Below are 21,701 nucleotides of genomic sequence, written 5' to 3'. Positions count from 1 at the left end.
CAAAGGCTGTTCTTGATTAATGAAGAAAGAAATCTTGCTTTGATGTTCAATGTGTTCTCATCGTCCAACAAAGGATTGACAGATCATGGTTCAAGTCTCCAAAACTTCTGAATTAAATGTATTAAACTATTTAGTCTTGCTTCCAGTGGGATTTTCATAACATTTGTGATGGAGTTTAATGAGAGCTAAGTGATATAGAATCTAGATATAGTTTTTCTCTCGTGTTTATGACTCATTACTTTTTTTAGGTAAATTCACTAACCAGTTTGGGCAGTAATAACCCAGATGCTTTTCATTTTGTACATACCTGCACTGACCACTAAAAACACTTTCATTCTCTTATGTAGCACATCTTTGATGCTTCTTGCTCATTTCAATACTGTATGTAAAGGTTTCATCTCATTTGGACGAACCTCATGCATAGTTACGGATTTAAAAAAAAAACATCTGATGCTAACCCTTCATATGACATACAAGCTTAGCTAAGATAAAACTCTGCTTTGCAGTCAAGATTAGAAATTCAATCGAATGTGTAAGATATGGTGCCATTATTCCCTATAACAATCTTCAATGTTGATTTTTGTGTGTGTATGAATCAGCATGGGAATGATGCTCCCATCATAAATGTCAACGACTTTTTTCTTATCTCATATAATACCAATACCTCACCATTGACGTCATGTAAGATTATCACAAAACTGTTAGGACAGTCCCTCATATCCAGTTTCTAATTCTCTCTCTGTTGCTGTTTCATTCTATCTTTATCTTTTCTAGGTCATTCACAAATTCATTTTCGTTCAGACCCAGCACACAATAGTGGAGTTTCCTCATATGCGACTGAGCAATCATTTCCTGTTTCGCTTTCTTGTGTAATTTATACCCACATCATTGCTAAGAAAAGATTCTGAAGGAAGCAATCAGACTGGAATATCCCTCCCTCATATTTCCACTGGAGGCTGCACAAGGTCCGTTGATTTACTCAGCAGCATCAGTGATGATGTAGTGCTGCTTTCCTATAGGGTTTCCCCACATGTACTTTACTTACTAGGCTCTTTTACTCCTTCAAACCCACTGTCCACAGTTTCACTGACACATCACCGCTGCTTATTCTTTATGGACCACTCAGTGTCTAAATGTAATGATTATTTGAGTTTCTTGTAGATCCAGCTTTTCCAAGACAAATATAAATTAGTGTCTGTTTTTCTCACAGTTATAAAAGACACAAAAGAGCATTTGTGTGACAGATATGTTTGTGAGGGACAATTTTTTTAAAGTGTCCTCACAAATATAGTGGAATCATGTTTAGAATGATTTTGTATGAGTTTCTCACAATATTAAAGGTTCCTGAATTGTTCTGCTTGTACTTTACTGATGTAGGCCTACGGACATGAACAGTTTTGTGTGAGGATTAAGGTTGGGTTAGCCTTAGGCTAAGAAGTAGGTAAAATCACTCTGTAGCTAAATGTAAATATTTCTACAGTAACTGCCTAACGTTAACTTACCTGATTCTTGAATATTTCAACAATTCAACATATGGTGCAAATGAAAGCTAGATCCAGCAGAATTTCGGGAAAAAAGCAGTTGTTTTTAAGTTACAAGTTTTAACATTTAAGTTTAATTTATCTATTCCTCATAGCCCACAAATGTAGAGTTTTATTTCATCAATAAAAAATGTAAAAATATAAGACTAATCGTTATCGAGCATTAGCAAATTATTTTATCTGTTATATAATTTGCGCGCTGACGAAAATAAGAGGCTTAGCTTTAAATATTTTTAACTGATAGCCAAGCTTACTACTTAATGCACCTAAAAAAAGAAAGAAAGAAAAAGAAAAACTAAAAAAGAAACATCAGGTTACCAAATGTGTTCTAGTTAGTATAACCTGCTCTAACTACTCCCTTCAAAAGCCGGATGTCAAACTCTACAAGTGCCTGTGGTCGCCAGGCAACACAAAAACCTCTTCAGCCAATCACAGGCTTCGCCTGGCGCATTGATACCAGCGAATAGAACGCCGTATGTTTTTGAATCCATAGATGCCTTGTATTGCAGTGTTTAGCACGGGAGCAATGGTAAGTAAAATGCAGACAGATTATTAAATTGTAAACAGATTGTTAAATAAAATACATATTTATATGTATGCTGTTTGTGTTGATGGCAAGGCTTCGGAAAAATAGTGCGCAGTGGAGGTGCGGAGAAGCAGGTTGTTTAGTAGGCAGTTATAAGAGAGCGCATGTGTGTGCTCTTCAGATCTGAAGCTCTAGCATTTGACGACTGAACCAACGAACGAACGGATGGATGGAGCTGCTGCTGGTGCGAAACCTTGTTTGACATCCACTACTCTGTGCCGACCACGTTGCTGAGCACTTCAGGTGGATTTACTGAGAACAGTAGGTGGACATAATTCGTATTTATAACTTGATATAAACGCGTTGGATCTGTGTGGTTCGTATGCAATCGGGAGATTCACTTCAAAGTTTGTGTTTGGGAATAAGTGCAGGGATAGTATTTTGGTTTGTTTGGTCTGAACGATAATCTCGCGCAGTTTGTGGCTCTGTTGGTCTCTCGCGTGCGCGGTTTCAAACTATAATTTTATATACATCATACTCCGATTAAATAACTGTTTTTATCCTATATATTTTTTCAACAAGATGCATTGAGTTTGGAACTGTGAACGTTTTTATTTCCGCACATGAGCTCTTGTTTTAATCAAATTCAGGTAATGTTAGTTGAAAGTTCGCGTGCTGACCGCCATGTATCTTCTAACGTTAAAGGTCCAATGTGAAATTTTACCATAATTTGGAAACAATCCAAAGGGGTTCCTCCTGGAATTCTTATAATATTCAAACATAAAAAAAGGTAAAAATCAGGGGTTTCTAACATGTTTATTTACCAATAAGACAATGATTACCAATAGGCTAAAATATGACTCTGGTCTAAGACATCATTAAGAAAAATAATAATAATTCTGTAAAGTCTGTCTAGTATCAAAGCATTATTCAGATACATTGTAAGTAGAGTTCTCTTTTTTTTTTTTTTTTTTTTTTAGGGCTTCTAATCTTTTTATCCTTTAAATTCTTTCTCTATTTTAAAATGATCATGGGAATCCTGTACACATTATACGTCCTCAACTATATTCTGACAAGTTTTTTAGCCATCTGGTTTAGACATTTCTTTCAAGTGAATCATTAGTGTGAGTGACTGACTGATCAATGCTTTTTTTAAAAAAATTTTTATGTTTTTAGCTGGGAATCATATTGAATTAGTTGATGAGCAGCTGAGTGTCTGTCTCAGTTTAAATGATTCAGTTTCTGTTTAGAGTTTGTTTGTCCTTCTGGAAAGCCTGCCAATCAATGTTAGCTTTTCTGTTATGAGAGAGCAGTGAACCTTTAATTACACTGTGTTTTCTTTCTGTTCAGGCTTATTGTCCAACTAAACTAATTCTAGTTTTGTTTTTGTTAGAGATTTTTAAAGATTCCTTGAAATTGTTTTTGCACTTATATTTTATCTCAGGAAACTGCATAGATGGCAAACATGGCGTCAGCCTCATCCAGCAGTGAAAGTGAGTCACAGAGTGTGCTTACCTGGGAGCAAGTGAGCCGCTTGAACGACGTGCTGACGGAGGCCGTGCCAGTTCATGGACGAGGCAACTTTCCCACCCTGGAGGTTCGTCTGAAGGATATCGTACAGATGGTTCGGAACCGTCTGGAGCTGAGGGGCATTCTGGTCAAAGATGTCCGCCTGAACGGCTCCACCGCCAGCCACGTGCTGGAAAAGGACATCGGCTGGAGCTACAAAGACCTGGACGTCATCTTCAGGGTAGACCTTCCTCGGGAAAAGGAGTTCCAGGTCATCAAAGATGTGGTTTTGAGCACTTTGTTGGACTTTCTGCCAGAGGGGGTGAACAAAGAGAAGATCACTCCCATGACCCTAAAAGAGGCCTACGTCCAGAAGCTGGTCAAAGTCTACACCGAGCAGGACCGCTGGTCCCTCATCTCGCTGTCAAACAACAATGGCCGCAATGTGGAACTTAAGTTTGTGGACTCGATCCGGAGACAGTTTGAGTTTAGCGTGGACTCCTTCCAGATCATTTTGGACTCCGTGCTGTCGTACTATGACTTCTCAGAAAACCCCATGTCTCAGCACTTCCACCCTACTGTGGTCGGGGAGAGCGTGTACGGCGACTTTGCCATGGCTCTGGACCACCTCAGGAACAAGCTCATCGCCACCAAGCGGCCGGAGGAGATCCGCGGAGGCGGTTTGCTCAAATACTGCAACCTCCTGGTGAGGGACTTTACGCCCACAGATGAAGATGAATTTAAGGCCCTGGAGCGCTACATGTGCTCCCGTTTCTTCATTGACTTTCCCGACATTGGTGAGCAACAGCGCAAACTGGAGGCTTATCTGCAAAGCCACTTTGTCGGTGAGGAGAAGAACAAGTACAACTACCTCATGATCCTGCGACGGGTCGTGAACGAGAGCACCGTGTGTCTCATGGGACACGAGAGGCGGCAGACGCTTAACCTCATCTCACTGATGGCGTTTCGTGTTCTCGCCGAGCAGAACGCCATACCTGATGCGTCCAGCGTCACCTGTTACTACCAGCCGGCTCCGTATGTCAGAGACCTGAACTTCAACAACTACTATGTGGCCTCTTGTAACCAGTCCATTCCTACTTGGTTGCCTTGTAACTAAGACTCAAAGATGCTTGTTCAACAACAAAATCCATGAGCAGGCCAGAAAGCCGGATATTTGGCCGTAAGGGATGTTTCCCTCTGTAGGCATAAAGGATGTTTAAAATGACAAGCGTTTCCTTTCTTTTCTTTTTTTTTCTTTTAATTCCTTCTCTGCAGAGGTGCCAATACATTTCTAATTCAAAGTGATCTATTTTAGAGTTTTGAATTATCTTTTTTTCTTTCTTTCTTTTACTTTAATATTCTTACATTTCGATTTGTTTGCTCTCATCTCTGTCCCTGACCTGAGAGATTAATTTGTTTCCATATTGAAGAGGAACGATTCCCATAGTGCCTTAATGTACTCTAACCTTAAAAATGAAGGAAAATGCATATTGGGACAAATTTAATATTTTTCCTGTGTGTTACAAAATAAAAAGGCCAAAAAAATAAAATAAAATAATGTTCTTAGAAATTTGAAGGAGAGAAAAAAAAAGACAAAATTAAAAGAAAAAGATATGAAAAATGTGAGCACAGGTGAAATAATAGGTATTTTAGGACTGAAGTTATCAGTTTTTTTTTTTTTTTTGGTACACTGGTGGGCAGCTAAATTCTTTTTGTTCTCAAATAGAAATGTGAACCGAATCCTGTTCAAGTATTCATAGCAACGAGCTTCAGATTGCTGTGTAAATGAATACTGAAGACTTTTCTGTTTGAGAATTTGTCATTTATAAACCGGTTCGGTCTTGCTAGTTACATGAAGGTGAGATCGAAATTTGAATTTGGTTGCAGCATTTTTGCAAAAAGATGCTTTGTCCTTTTCCCAGTGACCCAGAGCAGTTAAACAGTCCATTTTGATGAAGATCCTCAGCTGTAGTCGTTAAACTTTCCTTCATCTCTTATTAACATTGCGTATGTGTTTAAATGGGACAGAGAGGTAATGCTTGTCCATACAAGGTTCAGCTGTTGGACGATCTGTCCTCCCTGAGCTTTTTGCGGCCATTAGCAGGCTTAGCACTGCCGTGTGTAACAAGACCTCCAGCTAACAGCCTAGCCAAGCCAAATGGTGTCACAGCGCTCTAAAATTATCCCTTCCTGCACCTCTCGGGATGTGCCTTGAATGGACCGCATGTGGGTGGAATTTCTAGTGGGGCAACTGTCTTTCCTGTGCTTCTCGCTAGAGTCACTGTAGATGAGGGGTGAATGCTGGTATGTCACGCAGTCTTTTCTGGTAATTGAGGTCTGGGAAGGGTTACCGTAGCTGAAGGATATACCCAAGCTCGTTTAAATGGATGTAAAAGCGTGTGAATTCCTTTCCAGTTTTGGATCTAATCGATGTTGCTGCTCTTGATCTTTATTGAGCTTCGACGTCTCCTGTCTTGGTCCTTTGTCAGTGAATTTGCTTCACATTGCAGTCGTCAGTTGGGTCAAGCTAGTTCTGTGCTTTTTGTACGTTAGACAGTATTAAATTATGTAAATGTCTATTCTTGTCCGTCTTCTCCTGGCCCCCCGTCATGTCCACGTGTAGTTCCTCTTTCGACATTGGTCCATTCAGAGAAGGGTAGTACTCTGCTAGCTGCTCTTACGTAATGTCCGACAGCTGCCCCCTGCCCCTCAGGTTTCCTCTTGGCCTCACTCGCGCGCCACAGCTCCTGCTGCTTCAGCTTGTACAAGCACATGCAGCAGATAACCATGAGCCACGTTCCTTTCTCTTATCTGTGCTCACAGACTTTTAGGGTAAAGAGAGAAGGGTCACATGGCCTCGCATTCAGTGGGTAACACCCCAAAGTGCTTTTGAGCTGAAATAGATTTTTACTCGTACACACTTTTTTTTTTTCCTCAGTATTTTTGGGACATGCAGACTGTGGATCAATGTTCGAACCAGCAGCACAGCACACATGTGCCTTTTTGTGATGACCCATTTGGATTTTGAAGACCTTGTAGCTCATGCTCTCTGGTTTCAGAATAATTTGGTGCCATAACATTTTTTGCCAGTCCTTTTAAATAAGGGTGAAGGAGGATGAATGACTCACTTTTTTTTTTTTTTTTTTTTTTGTCTCATGTCACACATTTCTTTTTCTAATTGCAGTTGTGTAGTCATTCGAGTTGTACTGAGTCATTGTCCCGTCTTTTCAACATCACCCTCCTAACCAAAGCAAGTACTGTGCACTACACAGCATTTTCAAAACCTGAAAAAGGCCAAATTAAGAACCCAAATCAAAGAATGCACTTTACAGGCCTTGTACTCCAAAGCTATTCATCATCTTAAGCTACAAGGTGCCCCCCCCCTTTTATTAATCTAATATGGGGGAGTCTCAGGGACATGATAAAGGGCTACAGTGTGTCTTGAGGATAACAACTCTTGTTCAGCCAACTTCCTGAAAAGTGAAACAATTTGAAAAGCATTGTATTAGGAAGTTAAAATGTTCACTCATCAGGAACAAGTACTCTTGTTTCCAAACTGGTTTTCTCTTTCTTTCTTTTTGTGTGTGTGTGTGTAAAATCTAGTTTGTATGCTCTGTAGTGGTTGGCTAACAGAATCTCACCTTAATCTTAATTTGTGAAACGAAAAGAAACATGCGTTTTGTTTTGTGTGCTTTTTATCTTGTCCAGATGTGCTTCACATAGATAAGGTCTGGTGTGATGAGGCTTGGCTCATTTCCTTTTTGAAGTCTGTGTAAAGTGTGTTTCTTGGAAAGGGAGTGTTAAAATGGGAAAACATGCTTTTGTGTATTTGAATTCATATTCTGTTCTTTTTATTTTCTTTGTCCCCCTGTCAGCTGTAATTCCATATTCCCCAGTGTTACCCTTTATTCAACAGACAAAGGTGTTGGAGCTTTTGTAACTCCGCTCTGAATGCATCTGTAACCGTGTGTGCCGGGGCGGTCCATTGGATTTGGACGTGCTTTGTCTAAAGTACAAGTCTTAATGATGATCGAGGCCTTTTTGAAGCCCTTTTGCAATGTTGCAAGAAGAGTTGTGGATTTCAGCAGAATTTGTTTACGTTTTCTGTGATTTATTTGTCTTGTTTGTCCGTTAGGATGCTAATGATTGTGAGTTTAAAAAAAAAAAAGTGAAAAATGGAAGTCGCACTATTATTTTGAAGTCATTATGTCTGCTCTCTGATGTCGGCATGGTGATTTGATGTAAATTTATTGTGCCATTTTGTTTCTCAGCACTTTTACCTCACTATAATTTTCCTTTGGATGGAATTGAGAATAAGGAAAATGTGTATCAAGGGGAAAAATAAAGTATTGAAAGCCCATTCTTTTTCAAGTTCTTTTCTTTGAAAATAAAAATCCAGTGGATCTTTTCAATAAAATTGTGCATTCATTTCCTATAATAAAAATATTTATTAACTTTGTTAAACTTCAAGTTTTAGTCATGACTGTTACAGTAGATTTGCTATTTGAGATGGAGGAACACTTTATTCTTTCTTCTAATGGAGACTGATAGTTTAAGTGTTTGAATGATCCGGGTTCACTGAGGTGTTTATTCCCAAGGGTTCTCTGGCCCCTGTGGTGTTCGTCTCTGCTGCATTGCTCCACTGCCCTTAAAAGCACAAGTATGAATCAGCAGTCTCTGCCGCGGGCTCGAGCTGTTCTCTGTGCCTGATACAGATAGTCCTGCTCTATATCCATCACATGGGCTAAAATTTCAAATCTTTTATTAGTCTTTACTTGTACATGCATGCAATTTTTTTTATATATATATATATATATGTGTGTGTGTGTGTGTGTGTGTGTGTGTATGTATGTATATATATATATATATGGGCTAAATGACACTTTGAAAATATTAAATGCCTCTTTATGTACCATTTATCCTGAAATTGTATTAGGGTTCGCAAGGCACTGATCATATAATGCAGCACAAGAGATCTGAGCTTTAAAACCTCGGTCGAGCTGTGAAGGGAAATTCCCTGAACGGTTTCTGCTTGCCGATAGTGTTATGGATCAACATACTCACTATTAGATGCATCAAACTTCCTTGTTAGTGTTCAATATTTATAGTGTTGGATTATTTAATTAGGACATGACATTTTTAAATTAAAATGAATTGAAATGTCTATATATCTAATACATGTGCCTTTTAATGTGTTCTTTAATTTTTATAAGGTTTTGAGTTAAATTAAATGTGTGTATGAACTTATTTTTATTGTCATTATTATTAGTACTTAGGTTATTTATTCATTTTAAGCTTCAAGGGAGAATCTTGATTGTGTTGCCTGTTAAAAAAAAAAAACTGAATAGTGGAATTCGGTTCATTACATTTCCATAGTTACGCTTAATTGTGCGCATTGACAAAATGTTCTGGGAGGAATTTTTACCGTTCACTTGGTAACATCTGGAACTCTCCCATATTCCATGTGCTCAAATGAAGGGTAAAGACCTGCAGGTGTGTGTGGCTGATAATCGAAGGCTCAGGACAGTGAGTGCGTTCACTTCACACAAGTCACTGGAGGCCATTGCCAGAACAATACTGAGTGAATATGGCTGGCCAACAATGACTGATTTCTGGAACAGTGCTGATAGAAACATTTAGAGGCAAACAATGAAAGCACAGAACACAGCACAATCTTTATCTAGAGAATCCCCTCTCTCCATTCTCTTCAGTACTATCATTTATAAGAGACATATGGCTGAGAGAAAGTTCCCTGTTTGAAATAAGGCTCATTAGATTGCGCAGCGTTTTTGTTTTGTATAAAACATGCCAGGTTTCTGTGCGCACAGAGGTTATGCTGAGGAGAGCATATGTTTCTTCAGAATATTTATGCCTGTTGTCAGATACACTTTTAATTAGTCTTCAATTTTATTTCGGTGAACCCATACGAGACTGTAAAAGAAATGAACACTGAGTCTTTATTCCCACAAAACTATCAATCAAGCTGCTGTGTTCCGAGTTGTTTTCAGGACTCAGGAGATAGCAATTCTGTAATTATGGAACGAAGAAAATGTCTGTTTCCCAGGTTATAAATCGTATGTAGGCTAGTTAATACATAATGTATGTAATGGTCACCGCTACTGGATCAGGAGCAGTTAAAAGCAAAGATAAACACATTTGTTTGACATCCTTTTTGTGATGATATGTGGAGCAGTACACAGAGAGAATATTCCCATGGCGTTCTTTGTGAAGCTGGAGAGGTTCAGCGTGATGCTCATGTTGTGCTACATAAGCAGAAGCTGCAAGTGGCAAACTTCTCAATCCTCTGAGAAATCGAGCAGCTTAAGCAAACTGTCTTTCCTGGCCAGGAAATGGGCAGGCTGCTCAAACACTGCCTGCATCAACATCTTTCAAGAGGTGCCATTTATAGGAGCTCAAGGTCCTGAGAAACAGGTGAGAGATGAAGGGAGGGATGCCAGATGTTCTTGTGGCTGAAACAGAGAGAATGAGAAACGTAGGGTGGGGTAAGGGGGAGTAAACTCTACCGAAGCTGGGTATTTTTTGACCTTGTCTGTAGCATTTCTCAGAAACAATCTTATTACTCCTCCCTAAGTTCCTTTGCACCTCCCCCTGGTTTGACGGTACTCAGAAACCTGTAAGCCGCAACCCCCAAGCTCCCCACACGCTTTCACGCTGAGTCACAAACTCCATATGATAGTCTTCAGGAAGATGTGTGGTCTCGAAGATGTGACTGTACATGCTTATGTTACTGACAGCAGTGTGGCATGATAGTAAAAATCTGTAATAAAAAATACTTAATCCTATTGTATATTAGAGGAGAGACCAGGGTCACAAAGAGTAATTTTTGTAAATTCAATTTTGTTAATTCATTACAAACTATATATAATATTAAATGTTATTGGTTTGTAACGTTTACATTTTTGCTGCTTTATTATTCTTAATAATCATTAATGCTTTTGTTTCATCTTTTATTTCTTAATTTGTGTGTGTGTATAGCCTATATGCAAACATACATAGGTGCAAGGTGATCAAGGTAAACTGTCACAACGAACTAGACACTAAACAGCCATATATAGACACACACACTTATATACACACATTTATTGCAAAAAAAAAAAGTATTTAATTCGCTGTTAGATGTCTAGTTCATTGTGACAACTTACCTTGTTGCGTGGTCAGTAGCCTATGCTTTTTTTTTTTTTTTCCTTGGCAATAACAGTGGGAAAATTCTGTGTAAACTGATGTTCAAAAATAAACTTAAAAATAAATATTGTCCGGAGTAAAAGTGTGACTGCTAACTCTGGTCTCTCCTATAGGACATTTTATTACCTTGCATAATTTTTGCAATAAAAAAATATATTTTTGTTTTCACGAAATTGTCATAAAATGAGTGAAAATATAAATGCAGAGAATACTGAATGCAAGCAGTAAAAAAACTAAGAAAATATGCTAAATGTTTCATTTGCAGTGACATTTGAACCATAAGTGAACTAATAAAATACTCTAATGTTACTATTTCTGCATGCAGCCATGTCTCAGTCTTCTGAACAACATGCAATAAGATACGGCCCGGATCTAGTTTCTAAACTTAAACCCTAATTTCATTTTTCGAATTTGATTTATATCCATGAACTCGTCCTCGTTTCTGAAGGCACGGAAAGAAAAAAAACCCTCCAAGGTTTGGAAATTATTATTATTTTTTATTTAATTTGCTTCGCTTTTGTGGAGTTACAGCGTTAGATTCCGTATAAATGTCAGTCAGTAAAAATGACTTACTGTTCATGTCATCACTTTCATGAAGATTCCTCATCTTGCTCTCGCATTTCAAATAAACATCTTCGCACCAAACCATTTCGTGCGTGAACGATATCGTTTCCCAGAAACCTTTACAGGCAGAATTTTACAACAAATGGATCCGTGTAGATACACATTGTAATATTTTATTATGAATCAACAACCCAGAGATGTAGTAAGTGTGCTGCTGCCCCCCACTGAGCAGTGAGATCCACAGCAGCACAGTGACCCGCTCCTGGCCTCCGACTGCGCCAGTAACAGACAGTAAGCAGATGCAGTTTGCGCTCTTCAGTTCCAGCGCTGTCTATGTTCATTCTCTCAATTAATCATCCTGCTCCCTGTAGTGCCAATTAGTCTGTTTTATTTCATACTGCTTAAACCGGATCGCTTCAGTAGGCCATATTTCTCTCTAGATCACAGTCAGTGCGATAATAAAGTCATATGTAGACAAACATTGCGATAAAGAACCATGATATAATAATTTACATTTAAAGGAATAGTTCATCTAACGGTGTAGATTCTATCTTTCATACTCACCCTCGTGTCTATTCTGCAGAACATGAAAGATAATCTTTCACTTACAAACTGTTTTGGTTCCCATTGGGTGCTGAAACTGTGTGGATATCACATTCTTCAAAATATCTTCTTGTGTTCTTCAAATGAAAGAAAGTCATCCAGGTGTGGAACAACATGAAGATAAGGAAAGTAAGTTTCGTTTTCGGGTGAACTATTCCTTTAATATTTTCTGTGCACGAATGATGTCCAAACTAACTAATGATCGGAAAACACTTGGAAGTGAGAGTGAATGCAGTTCAATTGCATGACTATATGCATGTATAGGGTAATTAATGCATTTGATTAAATGGTGACTGATGTAAGGAAGGTTATTTAAGGACAGCTCATGTAAGCCTACAAGACCAGCCAGTGATGATTAGACACATTGTCATATCTCCATTTCCCAGACACCCCTGCTGATTTCTGATGGTGTTGTCATACTGGCTCTGATTCACAGTGTAATGCCGAAGCAACCTTGTCCAGGTGTTTCAGCTCTTCTGACCTCTAAGACATGGTGAGAGCTCTGCTGAAGACGGATTCATTTTCCTCGCCACATGCGCTGCCTCAGAGACACTGGGCTGACTGCTGCCCTATCAGCGCTGCTTAAAAGATTAAAAACAAACAGCATGACAGAAATATATCATGTGCTGTTGAACCAGTCCGACTGAGAATATATGGATGGACATGAAACAGGCGGTCCACTCGATTCAATAGAGTTTCAAGATTGGGGAAGGAATTGCTGCAGCTATATGGAAAAGTTGAAGAGATATTTTACACAGACTCAAGGCTGTAAGTGACTTGAAGTGTGAGAATTTGTTTGGATTTAGAACCGATTCTGTAGTGCTGTAAGACAAGTTTTTTTCTTCTTCAAAACAAAAAATATCGTTATTAAAAAATGATAGCAAATATTACAGAGATACTGGTTGCTTCACATTCAACAACCATTTTTAATTTATGTTGTCATTAACACACACACACACAGCATAAATGGACACTATACTATACTGAGGATTATTCTTCCTCCATAAAAATTGTATTCATATTAAAATCTGTTTCATGAGTAAAGACAAAGAACAAACAGATTTTCTGTAAAACCACCACAGATGCTCGACCCTCAAAAACAAGTTTGCATTCCATGTAAGTATTAAATTCATTGCTTTAAAACAAATTAAAGATACCATAATAAGACAAAAAGAGCTTTAAAAAAAATGGTTTTCAGTTTTAAATATCTTATCAACCTTATATTTCAACGTGGAACCCATTTTCTCACTTCTGGTTTATTAGCCACTGTGGGGAAAACGCGAAAAATAATAACAATTGGTTTGCACAACAAACCAATGTGTTCATAATAAAGATAATACATTAAAATAACATGGTAAGATACAACAGCTGTACAGTGAAAAATAGCTGCAAGTGGAAGAGACCGGAAGTTTGGCATGTAAAATGTACAAATGGCTCTTACAGGAAAAATAATGTGGATAGAAACCTTTGGTGAGTGGTTTTATAAAAGTACAGCTATACTCAGTTATTTGATTTTGATTAAACTATTTACTTGCATAAATCTTAAGTACTGGTACAATTTCATATAAAAATAAAACTTAACTCATGAAATAGAATATAATAACAGCTTCAAATCTAGTATCTTAAAGAAAAAACACTTTACAAAATAAAAGGCTTGCTTTTTTTCGAAACCCATTTCAAAAGGCTTCGAACTGAATTGTACATATTAAACAAAATAATTCAATAAAGACACCCAAACACAAATTAAAGATAACATCAAATGTTCATATTCTTTTATTCTTTTTTCTCCATCATCATAATTCATAATTCATACGTCATACTTCATTTAAAATGGTACAAAATTTAACAAGAATCAATGCACAGCTACACTAAGGGCTGAAAAACTGAATGAATAATAGACAGCATCTGCAGTAACTACAATCATCTATTTACAGTGCTTCACTCTGAGATCAGCTCTCTGTTTGGGACATTCCTTCGGCCATGCTTGTAAATCTGCTTCAAATGAAACACAAACTGGCACACTGCAAGATTTTAGTCTACCTCAGATCGAGCTTCAAGAACCATATTGTATCGTATTGAAAGGAACAGAGGAAAATACTATTATTAAAAGGCTAATAGAAAGCTCAACAGGCCAACCTGATTTTAGAGCTGCACAAAGCAATCTTTGTGAAAGCACATCCCTCACACACACACACACACACACGAGGAAAAGTTGCTTCCTGTCAAACCTAAGAAACTGTAGTGATAGTTGTTTGGCACCTGAGATAAAGCTGTAAAAAGTGCTTGTGGTGAGAAAAAAAAAAGAGAGCATCAAGATAAAAAAGTAAAGCGCTACTCCTTATAGTGACTTTGCAGACACAGAATGACATGAAACAACAAAACAGCTTAGACAGCAAAATATGAGGCTTTCGGATGATTGGATGGCCAAGGACATAAGAAATTAAAACCAGAATGGTTTCGCCTATTTCCAGCCATTATTCACGCAGACACTGGTACATGTGTTTCACATTCAGTCTCTTCATCTACACCACACACGCATACCTTGCTCCAAAACAGCTTGGGTCAGGCAGGCGGTTCCTTCAGTGACATCTGGGTTTGGTACAGGTCTGTGGCACGTTCAGCAGGTTTAAGCAGGATGTGTTTATACAGCATTATTGATTGACACTCTCTCACTGTCACAGAGAAAACTTGCCAGTCAGGAATGGCAAAGATGAGAGATCAGAGTCGGGTCATCGGGGTTGAGTTTCAGCCCGGTGAGAAGAAGCAGGTTCTTTCCTCGCTTCTGGGTTTATCTGGCAGCATCACAGGCCTGAGGACTGAGCCGTGTAATAGGGGCTGTTAACCTGGAAGAGCAGAGATGATATTCAGAAGTACAGTCGAATGGTAGTAAAGGTTACATTTGTTCACAGACTGGCCGAGAGGCACCAACTCGCTGTAAAACGCAGAAGGCAAATTGACAAGAGGCCCATGTCACCACAACATAAGCCAAGGACACACCTACATCCTAGAGAATATAAATATAAAGACAGATTTAGATCTAGCTGCACTGTACATCAACCCAAGAGGTTGTATTTACAAAAGAATACAAATATTCAGTAGGTAAATATTTAATAAAGGGTGTGGTTTCTAGGATATACTGAAGAAGTATGTGATGATTCCATTAGCCAAATGAGCGCTTATGGAAAGAGATGTGCTGGGAATTAATAAGTGTCTGCTCTATGCTAGTGTATGATGATTCACCTCCTGAAGCTGGGAGCTCAGGTCAACAGAAGTGTTACAGGCCTTCGGGTCAAATGAATGCTCAAAAGAGATTATGCTGTAAACTGTTTCAAAGAGCACAGGAAATTCATAAAAAAAAAAGAAAAAAAAAAAGAGTTGATTTTAGCTTGAATGAAGCTCTGCGTTGGGGCTTTGTGTTTTCTTTCATTAAAGGTTCACTCAGTGTAGGGTTTCTCTCCATTTTGTACCTTTGTAATGGTGTCATTTTTCATATTATACTTTTGTATAGATTTCATATGAAATTTGAATGAATAAATGAAATATGAAATTTCTTATTTTTTATTTTCGTCATGCCGGACTTTATTATCAGTGTTTAAGATACCAATTCAAATCCTATCATTAAACACTGATAGTTGGAACTGGAGTCTTGTGGTGGATTTAAGACATGTTTTGGAATGCATGGACTGCATTGCACATTTTCAATACGTCTCATTGTAGGTTATTTCTGTATGTGGTCAAATCAGGAATGAGAAAGCTCTATGTATGTAGCACTACAACTGTTTGTCTGTTTGTGTTCCAGCTCCTGCTTTCTTCAGAGATCGTATAAAGGCCTACTGAACATATTTTAGTCTATCTACACACAAGGGACTATTTTATTGCTGTTGCCTAATTATAATCTATATGCAAACCTGATTTCCACATGTAATACAGTTATTTACAATATTTTATAATGCAATTACAAGATTTTTGTATTTTGATTACATAATCAAAATTACATACAGTAGCGTATTACTACCCAACAATGCCTGTAGTATAGAGGTGAAAGTCCAAAATAAAAAAAAATAAAAAAAAACCGTTAGGGGCCTTTTTATGCTTTATGGAAAGTTGACTGGGTTATTTGAGGTGACTGCGGCTGGACTTTCCATGGCACTGTATCTGTTCATATGGGCAAAGAGAGAAAGCTGACTATAATTGGCATTAAAAGCTTACACATTCTACCATTTCCCCTCCTGCCCGTTAACTTCCTGGGTAATCAAAGAAAGACAGGAAATACTTAAGCAAGAAAGTCCAGGAGTGAATCCAAGGCTAGGCAAGTAGACCAAAAACACTCGCTATTCTAGCAAAAAAAAAGGTCAGACACGTTAAAAGAAAATGGATCATCCATTCAAGTGACAAACACATTCATTCATAATAGGACTATGAATATTCCCCGAAGACAATAATCTCTACAAAAAAAAAAAAAAAAACAGTGTCACAATTTCCAGTACTAATAAAACCACAAGAGTCCAAATGAGTCGTCAAGTAAAACTTTAAAGATTTGTGGAATATTCCCTGTTGGTGTACATATCTAAGGGATGAGTTTGATTAACGATGCAAATATGTTTCTGTAAAAACCCACCGTGAAGACGACCATCTAATCTAAAGTTTGATTTTGACATTTAAGGCTGGAATACACTACACTATTTTAGCCTAGACTTTCCGCTGTTTTACTGTGGTGTGAACTTGATGCTAGAGTCAGTCTGCAGATTTGAGTTGACAGATGTCATAGAACATCGTGCAGTGTATGATGGTGCATGATTATTTTAGCTTCAGATTACGATCCTCCAGTCGGGTGATAACAAAAAAGCTTAATATCGGAGCATATTTTACAACATAATGTTTGTCTTAGATTTTCTAGCAACAGTGAGCACATATCCATGTGAGTTTGTTGTGATCGGAACAACCTTAAAGATTGGTAGTGTATGATCCTCAGTTCGTTTAGTGTATAATGGCAGGTTTTCATCTGCGACGATTACAAATGAGGCGAGTATGATGTGAAGTGTTTTGAAATCTGTTCAAATTTTAAAAGCGATGTAGTGTGTTCTAGCCTTTACTTACACAAGGAAGAGCGCAGGGATATACACAAAAATCAGACATACCTTTTAAAGCTTACCTTTTTCACTTGCTTTTTGGTTACTGCAGTTAATTAAAACCAACTAGTACATTTTAAACGACCTTCTTATTTATACTCGAGTATATTTTTAGACTGCTACTTGTACTTACGTAAAAGTTTCATTAATATAATGGTACTTTTACTTGAGTAGAATATTTTAGTACTCTTTCCACCTCTGGTATTTTTCATACTAAAGTAAAAGTACAAAATGTTTTTCATGCAAATTAAATAAAAGCACAGCCTGCAGGGAAATTTATTTATTTATAGTCTGTGTCTGCATTCTTGCTCAGCAAACACATAAATAGGGCGCCATGCACCTGGCACGAGAAAGACCATCCATTTAACGCATTAGTGGCATGATCGATTCTTCATAGCTACATCACCTTTGTGCCTTCCCTCCCACTTCAATTTACTTTAATCCAGTGCCCTTTAAACCCAGGAACAAAACAGAAGTACAAAAAACTACATCTAAAATATAGAAAGGAAAAAAAAACTTATATGACCATACAGTGAAGAACATAATTACATTTTTCAGAAGGCACCTCTACTCTTAGGGTCACATAGATTAGTGTGTAATGATCTGTGCGCGGAATCTGAAATAAATCGAGTTAAAGATTACAGAAGTGAGTAGGTGGTTCTTTGCTGTCTTAGAGGCATTAAAGGGGCCATGAACTGAGAAATCTAAATTCCCGGGCTTTTGTTCACTTTATTTTACCACAGATTATTTTACAAACAAAGCACAGTTCGAAGTGGGATTTTCAGAAAGAGTCAAATTAAAAGACTATACTGTACTGACTATATTGGTTCTGACAGTAACGGATTAAATAAAAAATGTTCTGATGTTTATTCATGTTCATTTCAAGTAAATATGAAAAGACGATTGGTTCACGTCTGCCGCTTGAACGGAGGCACTACAGTGATCTGTCATGACACAAAGAGCCACAAAATGGTATCTATTTTTTGAATTTCTTAAAAAAAAAAAAATAACAACAAAATTTTTTGAAAGCTACGACTTTGTTTCATACCAGAAGTAACCTGCTCTGTCTTGTCGGCGTGTTGTTTAGTTTCCTCTTTGCTCCGGAACACACCTTAAGATATTTTTGATCAAATCCAAGAGCTTTCTGAAACTGCATAGACAGAAATGCAACTACCACTTTTAAAAGGCACTTAAACGTAATAAGGACATGGTTAAAATAGTCCATATGACACCAGTGGTTCAACCATAATGTTATGAAGCTATGAAAATAATTTTTGTGGACAAAGAAAACAAATGATTTAATGTTTCAGTATTGGACGCACGTTTACGACAGTACCACGGTGCATGCACTGTGGTGCTGTTTGATGTAAGAGCTGGCGTTCTGACATTCTGACACGCATGTGCTGCGCCTTGTTTACAAGCAAAGGAATGAACACACATGTGTCATGGTACTTCTTGTGTATGTGCCTCTAAGTTTGACACGGAACTTTCTTTGTGCATAAAGTCTTCTTTTAGCTTCATAAAATTATGTTTGAACCACTGATGTCACATGGACTATTTTAATGATGTCCTTACTACCTTTGTGTATGCAGGGTCAGAAAGCTCTTGGATTTGATCAAAATATCTTAATTTGTGTTCCAAAGATGAATGATCTTATGGGTTTGGAATGAGGGTGGGTAATTAATAAAATAATTTTAATTTTTGAGAGAACTATCAATTTAAGATTAGCATTTACATTACATATGAGATGTGATCATGTGCATTTCTGAATCAGACCACAAAACATTTCACACTCACTTGCAATCAGATCATCAAAGAAAAATGTGGACACCAAATCACAACAAGAACGATGTCCACATGGTGGTAGCTCAAATCCACGCATAGTAGGACTTGAACCTAAATTTACTGGTTCCCATCCCTGTCTCTTAACTGAGGGGTAACACTGTGTAAATGAAGCGGCTGTAGATGAATGCCATGTGTATGTGCATGCTGTGAGAAAAGTGCAAAACTAAGAGCTCAGCAATGACAGGATGAAAATCAACTAAATAAGTGCAGCCCAGATGGGTCCAATCAATGCATGGATATGCTCTGCTTTTTAGCTGTGACAAATCTGTTTATTAGGATCTGAGCAGTTTGCTTGGATTCAACAGTGTAACAAAGCTAACGCATAATATTCAATCGAAAGCAATGTTCTCCATGTCGAAGGAAAAACATGTTAAATGACAAGATTATAATAGTAATATGAGATTCTGCAATGCCAGACGACTACAACTATAATTTTCTCATTTTCTCTTTTCATATTCCAGAGCAACTCACTGTTTTTGTAATCTATAGGTTTCCTTAAATATATCATAATATCCCACATAAGTAGCTGAAGAGTAATCTTGAGAAATAAAATGTGATATGCTCCTTTGAGACGGAGCAAGCGGCAGCACGGCACGCAGACAGCTTAGTTCTCACGGCTGAGGCCGCTTTCAGTCTGAAGGGAAAGACTTTCCTCCACCCATACTTTGGGTCAACAGTTAAAAATAAGTCTCTAAGCATCTCTTTTCCACAACCCAAATGCAATCCATTTCAAAACAAAAAGGACCTCATTAAGGCCTGAAAAAGTGAATATTTTTATAAACCAGCTTCACCAAAAATAAAACTGTGCTAAAGGCTGCATTTAAAAGAACAGGTCATACAGGGAAACTAGTTTAAAGAATTTGCGTATAATTGCTTCTAAAATTGGTCACTAGCTGAACATTTCAATACCTTAAGCACAGAGAATTTTTTTTTTGCATGTTTGATCCTTAACTTGTTTAAAAACATGAAACTTTAACTAAACGTTTAGGTCATTACAGATAGTGTCTGATTATTGTATTTGTATTATTATTTGTCCTTTTTTTATGTAGTAGTACTGTATACAAAAACGGTTTTGGTCTATAATCTGCAAAGAAGCAACCACAATTTATATGTAGGTGTAAATAATAATTTATAGAAAAAAAAGCTTGAAATGCAAAAGCAGACAGTACAAACAGAAATAAAGGTGGCTTCATGTGTATTATCAAACGGAAATGACAGTGACACTATCTTTAGCATCTGAAAACCCCGAAGATGTAACATGGTCCCTGGATGAGGTGCCGCTGTTGATGTGTGATTTGTTATAGAGAGCTATCTGGTTCTCTGTAAAAGTTATCTGAAGACTTAAACGCAGTTCATCAAAAGTTAAAAGGAATAGTTGACCTCAAAAGTACATTTAATTTTACCACCTTTATGTTCTTTCAAGATATTATGACTTAATCTTCTGTTAAACAGAAGATTAATCTTCAGTTAAACAGAAGATGTTTCATGTTTTAAGTCAAACAAGTTTCATAAACCAGATGAAATGATTATTTGAAATATTCTTCAACTCTCCCTTTGGTGTTCCAGAGAAAAAAAAAAATCATAATGGCTTTAAAGAACATAAAAGGTGAATAAATGTTGAATTTAATACAGATTAAATACTGAAAGGTCAAGGTTACTAAAAGGCCACGTTACATACACACCTCTTTTTCTTAGTGTATTATCCTTTATCCTCAAGGGACATTGTATTATTGTGGTAAAGCACTGAATACTCACCCGTGTGTCATACTCCAGGACGAAAGGAGGGATGTCAATCTGCTCAGGAAGGATGCAGGTGAAGAGCTGCTGTAAGTTCTCTATGTGATGGACCTTCTCTTTAAGGCCTGATACACTGAACGTTTGTGAAGAACCAAGTAGAGACCTGACATGAATCACAAACAAAACCATTTGATTGACCGAGATGCTACTTTCCATGAAAACGTTACAAGAATAGTTGCTGAAACACAATATAATTGTTTTTCGGTGTTTAAAAAATGGGTAACAAATAATAGCTGTGCTTAATATACAGGAAAAGGCTAATTGTCAAACTTATATGAGCGGTATATACATGGGTTTGGGACACATCTGAAAATGAAGGCAGATAACCATGTATATAAAAATATTTAAAATTCTTTATTCACTGATTAGTTGAAAAATAGAAAGTGCAGAGAAGAAAAACAATTGTTCAAAATCGAAATCTTTTGTGACATAAGTATCACTCATAATCATTTGTTCACCTTCATTATAAATGAACTCAAATGTAACTCTACAGGAAAACAGCATAGACTTACACCGTTTTAAGGTCAATTTATAAATAACAGATAGCTGCAAAATTGGTGAAGTTGTAACTGAATTAAATGTTTTGTTGCTAAAGGCAAACTCTTAGCCCCCAAAGCTGTTTGCTCGAATCATTTTGAGCATTTATCCCAATGACTCAGCCCTAATGCTTGAACACGTTTCACACCTGGGATTGTTACGATGCTTGAGAATTCTCTGACTGAAATGGACGCATTTTAAAACGAACAATTATCTGACACTTAATTGCCGGGGTTCCTCTACATTTGAAGTGCACAAAGCATAATTGTTTGAATAATTTCACAAATGAAAGCAAAGCCTGGCAGAGGCAACGCGCTCTCATAAGCACTTCAATTACCTGAATAGGTTCTGTGGAACACTTAGTGCGGACACATCATGAATCTCAATGCGGTCTCAGAGAGGCTTTTCCACATATTCAGTTACACAGACTCATACACAGTCTTTCTT

At 37.5% G+C, this 21,701-nt stretch overlaps 2 protein-coding genes and 1 long non-coding RNA gene across 3 annotated transcripts; 2 read left to right on the top strand and 1 right to left on the bottom strand.

Moving 5' to 3' along the window:
- The first annotated feature begins 1,969 nt into the window (after positions 1-1,969).
- LOC113108563 (terminal nucleotidyltransferase 5C-like) lies at positions 1,970-7,936 on the top strand. The gene is made up of 3 exons (XM_026271766.1): positions 1,970-2,070; positions 2,249-2,388; positions 3,512-7,936. Exon 3 carries the CDS (start codon positions 3,524-3,526, stop codon positions 4,691-4,693), a length of 1,170 nt encoding a protein of 389 aa, XP_026127551.1. The 5' UTR covers positions 1,970-2,070; positions 2,249-2,388; positions 3,512-3,523; the 3' UTR covers positions 4,694-7,936.
- A 2,867-nt stretch (positions 7,937-10,803) lies between these two features.
- Positions 10,804-14,249, top strand: LOC113108565 (uncharacterized). Its single transcript, XR_003292797.1, has 3 exons — positions 10,804-11,254; positions 11,927-12,075; positions 12,333-14,249. It is a non-coding gene; the product is annotated as an uncharacterized LOC113108565 (long non-coding RNA).
- On the bottom strand, positions 13,690-20,906 carry LOC113108564 (ganglioside-induced differentiation-associated protein 2-like). Its single transcript, XM_026271767.1, has 2 exons — positions 20,676-20,906; positions 13,690-14,789 (listed from the first exon to the last, which is right to left on the bottom strand). The coding sequence occupies exons 1-2, from the start codon at positions 20,871-20,873 to the stop codon at positions 14,748-14,750; spliced, it is 240 nt and encodes a 79-aa protein (XP_026127552.1). The 5' UTR covers positions 20,874-20,906; the 3' UTR covers positions 13,690-14,747.
- Positions 20,907-21,701: the final 795 nt, after the last annotated feature.

The sequence above is a fragment of the Carassius auratus genome, chromosome 9 (genome assembly GCF_003368295.1).
Source record: "Carassius auratus strain Wakin chromosome 9, ASM336829v1, whole genome shotgun sequence".
Lineage (NCBI taxonomy): Eukaryota > Metazoa > Chordata > Actinopteri > Cypriniformes > Cyprinidae > Carassius > Carassius auratus.
This window is presented reverse-complemented; position numbering and strand designations above follow the sequence as displayed.